At 35.5% G+C, this 13,241-nt stretch overlaps 3 protein-coding genes across 5 annotated transcripts; all 3 read right to left on the bottom strand.

Moving 5' to 3' along the window:
* Positions 1-870: 870 nt before the first annotated feature.
* LOC125864201 (probable protein phosphatase 2C 55) lies at positions 871-1,824 on the bottom strand. Its single transcript, XM_049544116.1, has one exon. The coding sequence runs from the start codon at positions 1,822-1,824 to the stop codon at positions 871-873; it is 954 nt and encodes a 317-aa protein (XP_049400073.1).
* A 331-nt stretch (positions 1,825-2,155) lies between these two features.
* Positions 2,156-7,079, bottom strand: LOC125866349 (zinc finger CCCH domain-containing protein 49-like). The gene is made up of 5 exons (XM_049546699.1): positions 6,895-7,079; positions 6,652-6,781; positions 5,270-5,539; positions 4,575-4,798; positions 2,156-3,337 (listed from the first exon to the last, which is right to left on the bottom strand). Exons 2-5 carry the CDS (start codon positions 6,754-6,756, stop codon positions 2,497-2,499), a joined length of 1,440 nt encoding a protein of 479 aa, XP_049402656.1. The 5' UTR covers positions 6,757-6,781; positions 6,895-7,079; the 3' UTR covers positions 2,156-2,496.
* Positions 7,080-7,892: 813 nt separating this feature from the next.
* Positions 7,893-11,890, bottom strand: LOC125866360 (mitochondrial carnitine/acylcarnitine carrier-like protein). Of its 3 annotated transcripts, XM_049546718.1 has the most exons (5): positions 11,658-11,890; positions 11,330-11,383; positions 10,964-11,037; positions 8,733-9,132; positions 7,893-8,492 (listed from the first exon to the last, which is right to left on the bottom strand). In XM_049546718.1, exons 4-5 carry the CDS (start codon positions 9,122-9,124, stop codon positions 7,991-7,993), a joined length of 894 nt encoding a protein of 297 aa, XP_049402675.1. In that variant the 5' UTR covers positions 9,125-9,132; positions 10,964-11,037; positions 11,330-11,383; positions 11,658-11,890; the 3' UTR covers positions 7,893-7,990. The 3 variants fall into 3 exon arrangements, with proteins under 3 accessions (XP_049402675.1, XP_049402672.1, XP_049402673.1); XM_049546715.1 differs by lacking the exon at positions 10,964-11,037; XM_049546716.1 differs by lacking the exon at positions 10,964-11,037 and having other exon boundaries at positions 11,526-11,667.
* Positions 11,891-13,241: the final 1,351 nt, after the last annotated feature.

The raw sequence follows: 13,241 nt of genomic DNA, 5'->3' as shown, positions 1-13,241 counted from the left end.
TTTTTTCCTAAAAGAAAAGACAAAACATTACTATAAATGTTTATACTTTTCCTGAAAGAAAAATATAATATTCTTCTATATTTGAGTTCTTCTTTCCTTGGAAGAAAAATTGGAAGTCTATAAATTGAAAACCTCTCTTCTCATATAAAAAACACAATAGAATCCACAATATAGTCGTTTAGAGATTTTAGTTTATGGGGAGATTTATTCTCTCAACAATTTTAATATTTTTCTTTTATATTAGTTTTCATATAATAATATTATGTTTTTAGTTAAGTTTTTGTCATCTAATTTATTATCATATGATTTGCAATTGTAAGGTTCCGCATGACGCCTTATTCATTTTAGAACCCAACACTTTTGATACGCAATATGACTTTCCAATATGATTTTCCGGCTAGAATGATGAATGTTTAACTAATCACCCTTCACTCTACGTGTGTGCAACCCATGGAGTATTCTCCATTGAACAATAAGACAATTAGTAAAATTAGTCAAAAGATGTTTTCAACTAAGTTTTTATTGTTTCTATTTTCTTTTTTTCGATCATACTAATGTATATATAATGATGACTATATATTCACAAAATGAGTGTCTTACATATGTGAATCGTAAGATGAATGTGCGGTCATATGAGATCAGATAACATCAAAAATCACCACATGCATAATATTAAATGTAAAAGAAATAAACTTCAAAGAGAAGTTGCAAATTTATGAAATACCAAAATAGCAGAGTAGTTATGAAATCTGAAATATAGCATTTGTATTATTATTCAATAAAGTCTGCCCATTACATTTTGTGGTTCATATATAATAGGCAACCTAACAAATACATTCTATTTTTTTTTACTATATCTAAATTGTATTATTATTGTATATAAGCAACAATAACAGTAATATCATCAACTTTTCCTCCTTTATGTCGTCCCTTAGATGCTCTTGCATATGGTGTATCTGCAAATCTATCAAATGAGTTGTACAATGCAATGTTTCCAATTTTCTTAGCCAATTCCTTTGGTTTCAACTTCTCATCTATCGCTCTTCGAACAATTTCCTCTATCTCACTATCATTCATATTATCAAGCATCCCATCCGTCCCAACCATCAAAATATCATCCTTCTCGACGTTTAATTCCATCTCATGAGCAACACTAGGATTATCCTTGCAGTTTCCCAATTGATATGGACACCCAAATCCTCGTTGTTGTATTGGCGACTTGTATATAATTTTTCCCTTTCTGATTAGTAAAAATCCACTATCACCAACATTAGCAGCAACTATACTACTTCTCTCTGAGTTCAGAGTTATAATACAAGCTGTAGACGATCCTTTTGAATGTGTGTTTTTGTAAGCTTCTTTAAGAACTCTTTTAGGGTTCACATGACCTTTCATAGCTTCATCATATGTAGCGGTATGTGAATTCTTCATAAGCTCTCTTGCGTATATTCCAGCGTCAATCCCTTGTTTCACCCAACCACCAACACCATCAGCAACACCAACAGTTTGGAATAATTCATGTATGAAGTGTGCATCTTCACCTAAAGGCTTCTTTGGATCGTCTTTGGGTATGTATACAGATCCAGCCACTATTTTTAGGCATGGTAACTCTTTGTTACTAAATTCAACTACTCTCTTTTCGACGTTGACAAATTCATCATCATGACTAAATTTGAGTCTCTTGTTGCTGTGATTTTCCAGATGATCATCAACTTCATGAGAAGTGAAGTCTAAATACCTCTTGTAGCGTGGCAGGTTGAAAAGTTCATCAAAATTGTTGGAAGAGTATCGATCATGACCTAATGATGAAATACAGGAAGCCATTGTTGTGTTGATTGAATAACTTTGGGAAGTAAGAAATTATGTGAAGGGTTAACATATATATATATACACAGATTACGTTGCAATCCTATTTAGAATAGGTAATGTAAAAGCAATTTATGGTAACTTATTGAATGAAATATTTAGAAACTAGCGTGTAGTCTAAAAAAAAAAAGAGGTTTGGGAAACAAAATTTGGAAACTAACTAGAATAACAATTTTTGGAAACTATGTAAAACAACTAGAAGTAATCCTAACGCGTACGGGCATGAAAAGAAAGTGAAATTTTAATCCAAACTCATGGAAGATTTCCTTATGAACGCAGAAATAATAAATTTTAATACTTCCAAAGTCGACGAAAAATAAATAAATAAACGCTGATAAGATCACAATGCACATGTATATATGCCTAGCACAAATGTAAAATTCATAAAACCGCATTGAGCTTTTCTTTAAAGGGAAAAAGATGAGGGCAGAATGCAATTCGCTCAAATGGTGAAAGGTTTAAATGAGATCATAGTCAAGCAAATCAAAACTTGAAAGGTTGGTAGAGACGAGAAACCTAGCACCGAAGATTTTCATCTGGGAGAACAGAATGGACACTTGATTCAAAATGGCTACGCGGGTAGACGTTGATTCTTCTTCCCATTGCAGATGTCTGACAAAACTGCCCAGATTAAGGCTGCTGTGTGGTTGCTGCTGCAGCTGGTTGAGGGTTCTGCTGATGCGCAGATTGCTGAGCACTAGGTGGTGGGGGTGCTGTAGCTTCATATGGTGGAGGAGGATACTGGTGATAAGGTGGAGGAGGTGGTGGCATATATCCATAGGGTGGATGATAATAAGGTGGGTAAAATTGACCCGGAGGTGGTGGCCCTCCAGGTGGATATGCATAACGGTGTCCTTGTTGATGATCAGAACCGATTTTATTTTCACCAGGACCAGATCCTGCAGTTGAACTAGAAGCCCCTTCCTGGGATGCAATTACAGCACCCATCCTTTGTGGATCCATTGATGGATAATATGGTCTGTCTTGCTGAGGCATCGGGGGTATGTTGAAGTAAGGCATGGATGGAGGTTGGTCCTGAGTGCCTGGTGGCTGAATAGGCTGATTCTGCTGCTGTGATACGACTGCTCTAGGCAACAAACCACTGTGAGTTAAAGCAGCCTGCTGTCTTGCTTCATCAGAGACCTCGGACTCTGGCTTGGGAACTTGAGGTCTCCCCCAGAGTAGCTTCAGTCTCAGGCCCTTAATCACCAGCTTGTTTGCAAGTTCCTCAGCTGCCTTCACCGCACCTTCTCTAGTCGTGTAAGTTACAAAAGCACAACCACGCTGGACCACCATTTTAATGGACTCAATTTCACCATGTGCATAAAAATGGTCCCTAAGGTCCTGCTCAGTGATTCTTGCATCAACACCACCCACATAGAGGGTTCTAATGCTCTCGTCATCAGGGGGCTCCAATGAAGGCATTTCACCTGCTTTATTAAGTAGCTTTAAAGCCACTGGATCATTGACCCTGCAAGCATTTAAGGTACATTAGTGAAAACTTTGTCAGTTGAATATGTAGGATAAATAGATCTCTGTAAAAGAGAACAGGGTATATAATAGCAAAAGAAAAGTAACCAGCAAATAGATGTCATCAATAATCGGCCTAGCCATCACGTAATTGTGGAGAGACAAGGTAAGATGAGTTTCAAAAGTGCATAGAGTATTTAATTGATTGGTCATGAGGAAAATGGGATCTTTCTAGAGTAAAGTGTCTTAACTTAATTATGTCCATAACCACGGAGATGACTGGGTTCTGGATTCTTGCTAGTTTCGGCAATTATTTGAACCTCAACAAGCTGTTGAATCACATGAAAAAGCATTCACAAAAAATTTTCTTCTTAGACTTCCATTGGTTGTTGAGTGCAAGGATTTGAACAAGATTGCATCTAAAGATATTTAAATAAGGCTTTACTCCAAAAAAGATATTTAAATAAGGCATAACTCAAATACAAGCAGAGAGGATTGAGAAACCAGAAAGGAATAAGTCACTGAATAAATTATGCGAATGAAGACTGCCAGTAGTAGAAAGCACTTACACCACACAAGCATTTTTTTTTTTTGAACTTGGTATTTTTTAGCTGCAAAACTATGAAAAAATGATTATAATATATTGACAGCAGGATGACTCTATATGTCAGATCTGAGATAAATTTACATGTTTATATAAGTTTTTGTTTATAAATTCAATGAGGGTAAAAGAGCAACTCAATACAAGCTATTCACCTCCTGAGTCAGTTGACCAAGTCCGAATTACTGTCTCCCCACATTGAGAATTTGAGATATATTTTACTTAAGTTGTTTTGCTTCTCCTTTCTTACATGGTAAATGAGAACATAAGCTCCAGGTCAATTCCCTTTTTTTCCTCCCACTTGGTGTACTGACATATTACTTAGTTATAAAACAACATACCCAGTGTAATCCCACAATGATATATTATTTACTATTCTATATAACATCATGTGGCCATGGAATCTCAGACCTTCATCCTATATTAGCATTGCAACTGAGGAAAACAGATAATGTGTCTACAATGACTAGTAAGTCTTCTAAAAAAAGTCAGTCTTCATGAACATATCAACAGAAAAGTGAACTGCCCTTCTCACACCCCAAGCAAAATTAAAGATCAGAAACCCTATCACAGATATATGAGCATCATTGGAAAAACGAGAATTTCACATCAGCAACAAAAAATCAGATTGACATACCCATAGTAACGATCTTTGATATTTTGCTGTGACAACTCCCCTGTTTCAGGCATCTCATGCCGGTAAGGACACTCCAAACCTCTTGTACATTGACCACGTATGTAGAAACTGCAAACATGTGCCCGATTTCTCTTGTAGTATGGAGTTGTTCTTTGAAGCTTCAAGATAGTATCATTTGCACGGACTTTCCCATATGAAGATTCATAATCAATACCAGCTCTTGCCTGGTCAAAAAATTAAGTATTACTTTGGGGAAAACCAAGAAAACAGAAAAAACAGCATCTTTTTTTTTTGGAGGTGCATCTTAAAAATTTAAAACCCTTAGTTTCACCAGGTTTAATTTCTTCTCCTAATTTAAAACTGCACCTCATCCCTAAGTAGTTCCCAGCAAGATTTGGATGTGGGGGGGAGGGTTACCTAGAAAGCCTCAAAATTGCCAAAATGTCAGCTTATAGGATAGTTTCAGCTCATAATTTGGCAACTCATCAATTAAGTTGTAGCTTTGCAGTATGTCCTCTTTAAGAAAGTAAATTAAGTTTAGAAAAAAACAAAAAGAAGAGGGGCCTAAAGCTTCAGCGAAATATTTTGTTGTCCTTATTTATATGTAAGTAAATTAAATGGTCCTACAAGCAATTAGTTAAAAAAACATTTCATTCATAACTATAAGTTGGGCATCCAGTTAGTAAATCACATACCCTGCGGTCATGCTCCTCTGCAAAATATTCTCTATTTACGTCACTCTTTGGGATGGAATCATTTGAGTTGATACTGAGAGCAGTGTCTCGGACCTGAACGGGCAAACCATATTCAAGATCTAACAGGCAAACTTGACAAACATTCTTCAATTTGCTGCAGGTCTGACAGATCTCAGACTTTTTGTATCTCGCATCCCGACCAGGCCTCCACCTGAACACTGTGAAGGGTCGCGTGCAGATCTTGCACTCCTTGTCATAATCTGCTTTTGTCTGTACAAAAACCATAACAAGATCAAATGTCAGATCGTGAAATTGGAGAAAGAAAGATTATAGTAGAGGACATGCAGTTGAAACCTAAACAAAGTCAGAGACCAGACACCAAACTGATTCTACTGCCAAAATGGAGATACTCTTTGAGCAAGAAATTAATTCCTAAAACTGTATGAAGAGAGTAAACATCGTAACAATGTGCCAAAAGTAGTGGCAGATCAGGAGAAGCTGTCGATGGATAAAGGTCCAAACAAAGAGCTTCAGAAAGCCACAATGATTATAATGCAAGTGGTCTCGCCTAGCTACATGTAAATGGAATTTAAAATACAGTTTACTGCAGCTAGCACAAAGGTAAGCAATTAATAAATGCTACCAGAGATTAACAGTCCTTACAGAAAAGCTAACAGCCTTTCCTGTAGAGCAAATCTGACACATAACTTGCTTAGAATTTGATAAAACACTACGTTGCTGCCTTCATCAAAGGATCCAACCACATTCTTCACACACTTCACATTCTTAAGGAACGCTACATTAGGAATTGGAGTCCATGATCTTTCAAGGTTGAGAAATGACAAACTTTGCCCTTTTAAACTTCAATAAAGGCACCCTTCTTTATTTGATTTTGCACAATAGAACACATATATTTCTACAATTACTAATCATTCCTACTGTATTAATAAATTGGGGTACTTGAAATAAATGATGAATTCTTAAAAATTCACCTAAAAATTTATGAAAATGAACTTCTAGTTGTATTCAAAGTAACCTTACTATATTCACCTAAAACCATATCAATCAACCAATCATTCAACTTCGCCTTATTCACATACTTTACTGTTGCCTATATGAATCCTCAATATCCATCTGCTCTAGCCTCTTTGCACCTATATTCACCTAAAACTACGACCAGAGATTTCTCAACTTCTTCGCCGAATAAAGTTTCCTACACTTCCACCTCAAATTTCAATAGCAGAAAGGAGCAATGCAAATATGAAAACATTCCTCGAGTATATTTTCAATTTGCAGTCAGCAACAAAAGCGCAAGAGATTATTATAAACCCTAGGACCATTCACGACCTTTACAATAACAAAAATTGAAACGAAAAACTTACCATTCGCACATACGGACTGTCACCGAGACACGACTCGCATATAATAGGGAAATCAGATCGTTCCCATCCATCAGCTTCAGCATCTCTCAGCAACCTGTGCGCCATCGATTTCTAATTCCTAAACTTCAATCTGCCAAACCAATAAACTTTGTAAAGCTCATTCCAAGCTATTTATTACATATTCTATTAGAATTTTAGCCTAAAGAAACAGAAATCCGAAAAAATGTGAGAAATCAATAGTACCTGATTAAGAGCAATTTAGGCTAGTGAAAGTTGTTTGAAAGCTAAAATCTCGCTTAGCAAACTCAATTTATGTATAGCTCAGAGACGGCGGAGATGGCGGTTGTCGGCGGCGGAGAGAAGAACCTTCCGACGAAGGAGAGCGAGGCAAATAGCCTAGCTCAGCCGGGACTAAGAGAGATAAGAAGACCTTATTCAAGTTGATTTCCGCTATTTAAATTTTATAACTATCAATTAATTAAAAAAATGATTTTTAATTTTACTATGATAAAAATAGAAAAGAAAAATTTAAACTTTTTTTTATATATCAAAATATATATTACAACAATATAGAGATGTAATCCTACAAAAGGAAATCTGACTAGAGGTGGGCACATTGTTTCATCTAAGATGGAGTCAAAGGAAGCGAAAACACGTTATATGTCAGGTCAAATATAATATTTATGTTATATAAATAATGTATATAGCACCCCTTGACATAACTTGAGAATCTATTTCGAACCCCTTTGGTGAAATTCCTTATGAACTTGTGAGGAACTAGACGCCTTTTGCATAGTTTAGTGAGCTTCTTAAAGTTGTTTACTCTCAATTTAGCTATCTCGGCCTCCTCCTCAAGAGTCATCTCCCTTACTACAATGGTTAGTTTACATTTTGTCCTCATTATAGTACATTCAATCTAGTAAGTACCTTGTGTTATAATTGAGAAATTTTATTTGGTGAGCTTCTTGAAGTTGTTTACTCTCAAGTCTCAACTTAGCTATCTCAACCTCCTCCTCAAGAGTCATCTCCCGTTATAGTACATTCAATTTAATCAATACCTTATGTTATAATTGAGAAACTTTATTGTGCGGATCGTCTAGTCAACACTTGAGCATGAAAGGACACCCTTCTTTTGAAGAGAGAATTTGTATCTCAAAGACATTTTGCTTTTTGAAGCCAAATAAGGACATAAACCAGTTACCAAAGAAAAAAATGGCTTATATCTATAAAAGCACAATTGCTCAGCTGGAAGTTGAACTGGAATTACAGAATTTCAGCAGATCTTAGGTTCAAAGAATTATCAATAACAATGTCTAAATCCTTCCTTGTCAACAATGAATTATCCCAAACTAGATCTAGCCATCTCATACGCCAAGAAACATGCAGCATTTGCAGGGACACTACGTCCCATAGCAGGCCCAAAGCCCTTGTAAAGGCCTTTGATTCCCTCCGATGCCAAGATTTTTTTGAAAGCATCAAAAAAGCCAGAGAATTTTGGGTTTTTATAGTCATCGATCTGGATTACACTCTTGATGACATCTGTTGGATACACGGAGATCCAGAAGGAACCACCAGCCAGGCCACCTGCTACAATAAGAGAACCTCTTCCCAACCCTGAAGTGTCTGTGCCTCCTGCAAAGTACTGCTTTAGTGCTTCATACATGCCAAACATAGCAGCATTTCCAGGTATTTCACGTGCCATGGTGGGAAACAAGCCCTTGAAGAGACCCCTCACGCCTCCTTCGGATCGAAGAACATGTCTTGCTACATCCATTGGCCCTGCATATTTCACTGCCACAGCAGCCGAGCCTATACTTGCCAATGCACCCTGAGCTTGCAATCTGCACTCATGTAATTCAACGAGTAAATTGTCAAGTACAGAAGTTGATTCCTAGTAGTTTTGATCATTTGACCAAACAATGGTAACAAGAAGTTGAAAAGTACATGATGCTTTCTTTTTTTTTTCCATCTATAATGCACATGTCACTACTAAGGATACAACATGGCAAACATAAGCAAGGGAAACTTTGTGAAGGCTAGATTATATACTACATTTAAGTTATAAAGCACTAGAAACAAACCTGCATTTTATAAGCTCAGTTGGGCAAGCAAGAAAAGACACAGCAGTTCCAGCAACAGCCCCGCAAACGATTTGCTGGTTCACAGTAAGAGGGACTCCAGGTTCAGACCTCAAGAATGCCTCTGTTTGACCTCTCACGGTGAAGAGCACAGCATTAAAGGCAGCCACAGTGGCAAGTGGGGCTCCCATGCCTTTGAACAGGCCCCCGGCACCTTCCGCAGCTACTGTTTGCCGGACAGCATCTATAGCACCAGAATATCTTGGAAGCTGCCCTGGAAGTGGAGTAGGCTGGCTTTGAAGCTTGACCTTTATGGTATCAAAAGGGTGACCAACGACCAATTGTGCTACACCACCTACAGTCCCAGCTGTTAAATCCTTGGCTATATCACCCATTGGAAAATCTGAAGAAAAAAAAAGTGGGGGAAAAAGAATTCTCAGTCTAAATGTAATGTTATTAGCTATTGCATTGACTGTTTACAATTCTCAACTGTAGAAAAAGAACGATTTGGTGGGAAGGAGAGGATCGCAAGAGTATATTATCAAAGTTAAGCTTAAGGCTTCTGCTAAGAGTTGGTGCAGTGGAGAAAAAGAACATTAATCTCTACAGTCAATTGCCATGAACCTTNTTATTAGCTATTGCATTGACTGTTTACAATTCTCAACTGTAGAAAAGGAATGATTTGGTGGGAAGGAGAGGATCGCAAGAGTATATTATCAAAGTTAAGCTTAAGGCTTCTGCTAAAAGTTGGTGCAGTGGAAAAAAGAACATTAATCTCTACAGTCAATAGCCATGAACCTATATAGTAAACAACACTAAGTGTCCTTGATGTAATAAAAAGTCTAGCTTGGGTGTTTGTGGAGCGACCACAAATTTAGAAGTAAATAGCACCAAAAGAATCCAGGTAAAGTTTTTCTAAACGGAATCATTTACAATTTTACACCTCCCGGCCTGAGGCACTCTGATAATCAGAAACTGATATGTCAGATGACAAAAAAAGAACAGATCAAAAGTTTGTATGCTAACGTGAATTCTCTAAATAATTTTGACATTGGTGTCCTATGAAAGTCAGCTAGTTTAGAACCAAAGTGATCAAACTGCTTCTGCCTACAAATTATCTACACACAACGCTTGACAAAACGATAGAGTGAGACAGCAAGTTAGAGCTCCAATACTATCCCATTATCATTTGCTCATTCATAGTAAGGAAGGACTAAAGGCACAAATTTCTCCCTGTATAACCGCCTAACCAAAAAAAAAAAGCAAAAAAAGAATAGACATGTACATGAATCTCTTCCTTCAATTCTCGACCTTTCTTCTCCACGATAAACATATTAAAATGTAAGCACCCAAAACATGTACTAGTAGAGGAGAAAATAGGAAATCCAATTGTGATAATAATACTTTTTATCATATAGCAGCAGAAATTCTGAAAGGTAACTGAGGTTGAAGACCCTGAAAGAACTAAACTAATCTGATTCTATTTATTTAAAGTTCAAGCTCAAAGCAGCCTCCGAGGAACAAATTAGTTTTAAGGAAGGAAAAAACCATGAAGAAGATATTCAAGAGACTTCTTATGGTTCTGAGCTTGATAAATCTTGAATTCATCTAAATTGTTCTCCTCATGTTCGCTCACCAACTTTGAAAGAATCCAAGCAGAGAGCTTTTGGAGAGCATCCCAGCCCTTACAACTTATAATAGTCCCACAAGACGAATGACACCCCATTAACAGAAGGTTGTCCCTTTTTTGCACACAAGAAAGCTAATTCCAGAATCAAACTCAAATATAACAGAACCAGACAACATGTCCTAAATTAAATATTATGTTATTCACAAATGCCTCAGATTTCAAAGCTGCTGAAAAGTAGTCATCAGGAAGGCAATTCCCTCTAGTGAACTGTATATAGTCAACCCTCGATAGAGATTCAAAACATAAAACAATTACCATCAAAACTAAATAGCTATATCAAGAAAACTAAAGTGAAATTACAGAATCTTGATGCGAAAATTCACAATACCTATTCGAAGAGTGGAAAGGCAATCCTTTTTGCTAACCATAAACAAAAACCAATACCCTACATTCCATCAAACACCTCAAAGTTCAAATGCAGTCCTAAGCCACAAGCAACCAATTCGCATAACCATAGCATATTAAAGGAATTTCATACAAACAATGGGGTAGGGGTTTAGAGAAAGACTAAAACAACAACTCTGATCAAAGAATAAGCCTTAACCTGGCTGATTTCTCTTTATACAAGATAATTATCCAACCAAACGGATCCCCGACTTATCAAGATCTAGATGCAATCTGAAATCAACAGTTGAGCAATGTAACAGTCAATCACTCAAACAAAGCAAATGTGCTCATCAAGATATGACATACAGAAACAAATCCCAGAAAGGAAAATGGAAACATAGACATAAAGGAGTCTATATTCTGATATAAATACGAATACGAAAAATACCAAATGGGCATCACTCAATGTCCATTTTCAGCATATCAACTTCTACATTTCTAAAGGTAGATAATTTCTCCACACGTAAACAAAATTATACTGTTTGTGCTAATAAAAGATCCTTATGGTAAAGAATAAGCTTACCCTGGCTAGTTCCTCTTCCACCAAGTCAATTAAATGAATTCCACAATCTGAAATCTACATAAGAACAATGTATCAGTCCATTACACAGACAGAACATACATATACATCAATATATGACATGAAGGAATAAATCCCAAAAAGGGGTTTGATAAGAAAGAATAACCAAAAGGGATTTGATATAAAAGAAAAAAGATACCCAAATGGTATCACTCAATGCCCATTATCATCAGCACATCAAAGGTGGAGTCTTTTTCCATATTTTAACAAAGTTATAAGCTTTATGCTAGTAAAAGAGAATCTTGTGGTATCTGGGTGGACTAATGTGTACCTGATAAATCTGATGAGTTAAAAAATCTTGAATTTCAATTACAGCCACATGAATGAAATTTCAAGAAACGACAATAATGGGATGTGGGTGATTTAGAAATTTGGTGGCCAAGAGCTCTAAAGACACAATTTTTAATTGGATAGGGGAGATGAGGACACAAATTTTGAGCAAATTTTAGCCTCTTTTCTCCTCCCAACACAAGATCTTGAGAGAGATGGAAGAGAGTTCCTGTAGTATTGGATCACTCTTTTCTATATAAAGGGAATATACAAATTGCAGGGCTACTACCAACCCCATTTACCTATAATAGCGCATCCCCTGATTTTGACAGATTTACAACCACTCTTTCCATTTCAATTTACTTAACACGCTTTTTTAATAAAATTGCTTATAATTTTATAGGAGTATAATATATAAACATGTCATTTTATTTGTCATTTATGTCTTTCAATTTTAAATACGTATAAATAAGTATTTAAACTTGTATAGATATGAGCAAGAGCACACACATTCTACGTGATGTTCTACCTAATAATTTGCATCCTACACAACTTTTACATGGTGTCCTATTATGTCATGTAAAATGTTTATATCTATTTATTTAATTTTATATAAATTTAAATATCTAGTTATATAAGACAAAATAATATTTTATGCAGCTAAATGTGTTTGGTAGAATGATTTTAAAAGTATTTTTTTCAAAAGCTTTGATCATTTTTGTGCTTTACACGAATGCATCATCTCACCAAACTTGTCACCTACTTCTACTATTAGAAAACTAAACATATAAATGGAAATATATTGAATGGTACCTAATGGAAAAGATTATTAGAAATTAGAAAATTAATGTGTATCTTTAAAAAAAAAATCAAATCAAATCAAATATTAGGATGTCTAATTGTAGCATGGATGGTCAAAAGTGTCCTTTATTCTTATGATGACAATATGACAAGGTAGAGTAGAGCGAACTTAATTTTATATTGTAGGACAATGCATATTTGACCTTACTATATGTTAGAGTTTTACTGGTAAAAATCAAATTTGCTTTACATTTGTCATGTCGTTGTCTATTGTTATCCCTATTCACTCTAGGAAGTAGTTTAAAATTAGAGTTCATAAGCATGTCAATGAGTCAACATTTACTAAACTATAAAATAATAATAATGTAATTCAATTCAATTATCTCAACCTAATAGTGTTTGATTTGAAAGTGAATAAAAATATATCGTTATGAGTATGTCAATATCTCCATGATCGTTGCTAGATAGTAATCTATATTTTACGTAGAGTAAAAGCACGATCAAAGCTCTCATAGAAAAATATTGTTCATCTTTTTAATTGTTTAAATATTAATTTCACATTATTTTTTTAATTTTATGAGTTCTCCCCTTAGATTGAAATTACAACAACAATAACATATTCAATATAATTTTATAAATGAAGTTTGAGTAGATAAAGTGAATTCAAACCTTATTTTTATGTCATAGTGACATAATAGTTATTTTAATTACAATAAACATTTTACCTTATATGTAATGAATTTTAGAATTGAGGGGTTCTACCATATTGTAGTAAAGGATCATT

This window comes from Solanum stenotomum, chromosome 5 (assembly GCF_019186545.1).
Source record: "Solanum stenotomum isolate F172 chromosome 5, ASM1918654v1, whole genome shotgun sequence".
NCBI lineage: Eukaryota > Viridiplantae > Streptophyta > Magnoliopsida > Solanales > Solanaceae > Solanum > Solanum stenotomum.
The sequence above is the reverse complement of the archived record's forward strand: the minus strand, read 5'-3'. Positions and strand labels throughout refer to the sequence as shown.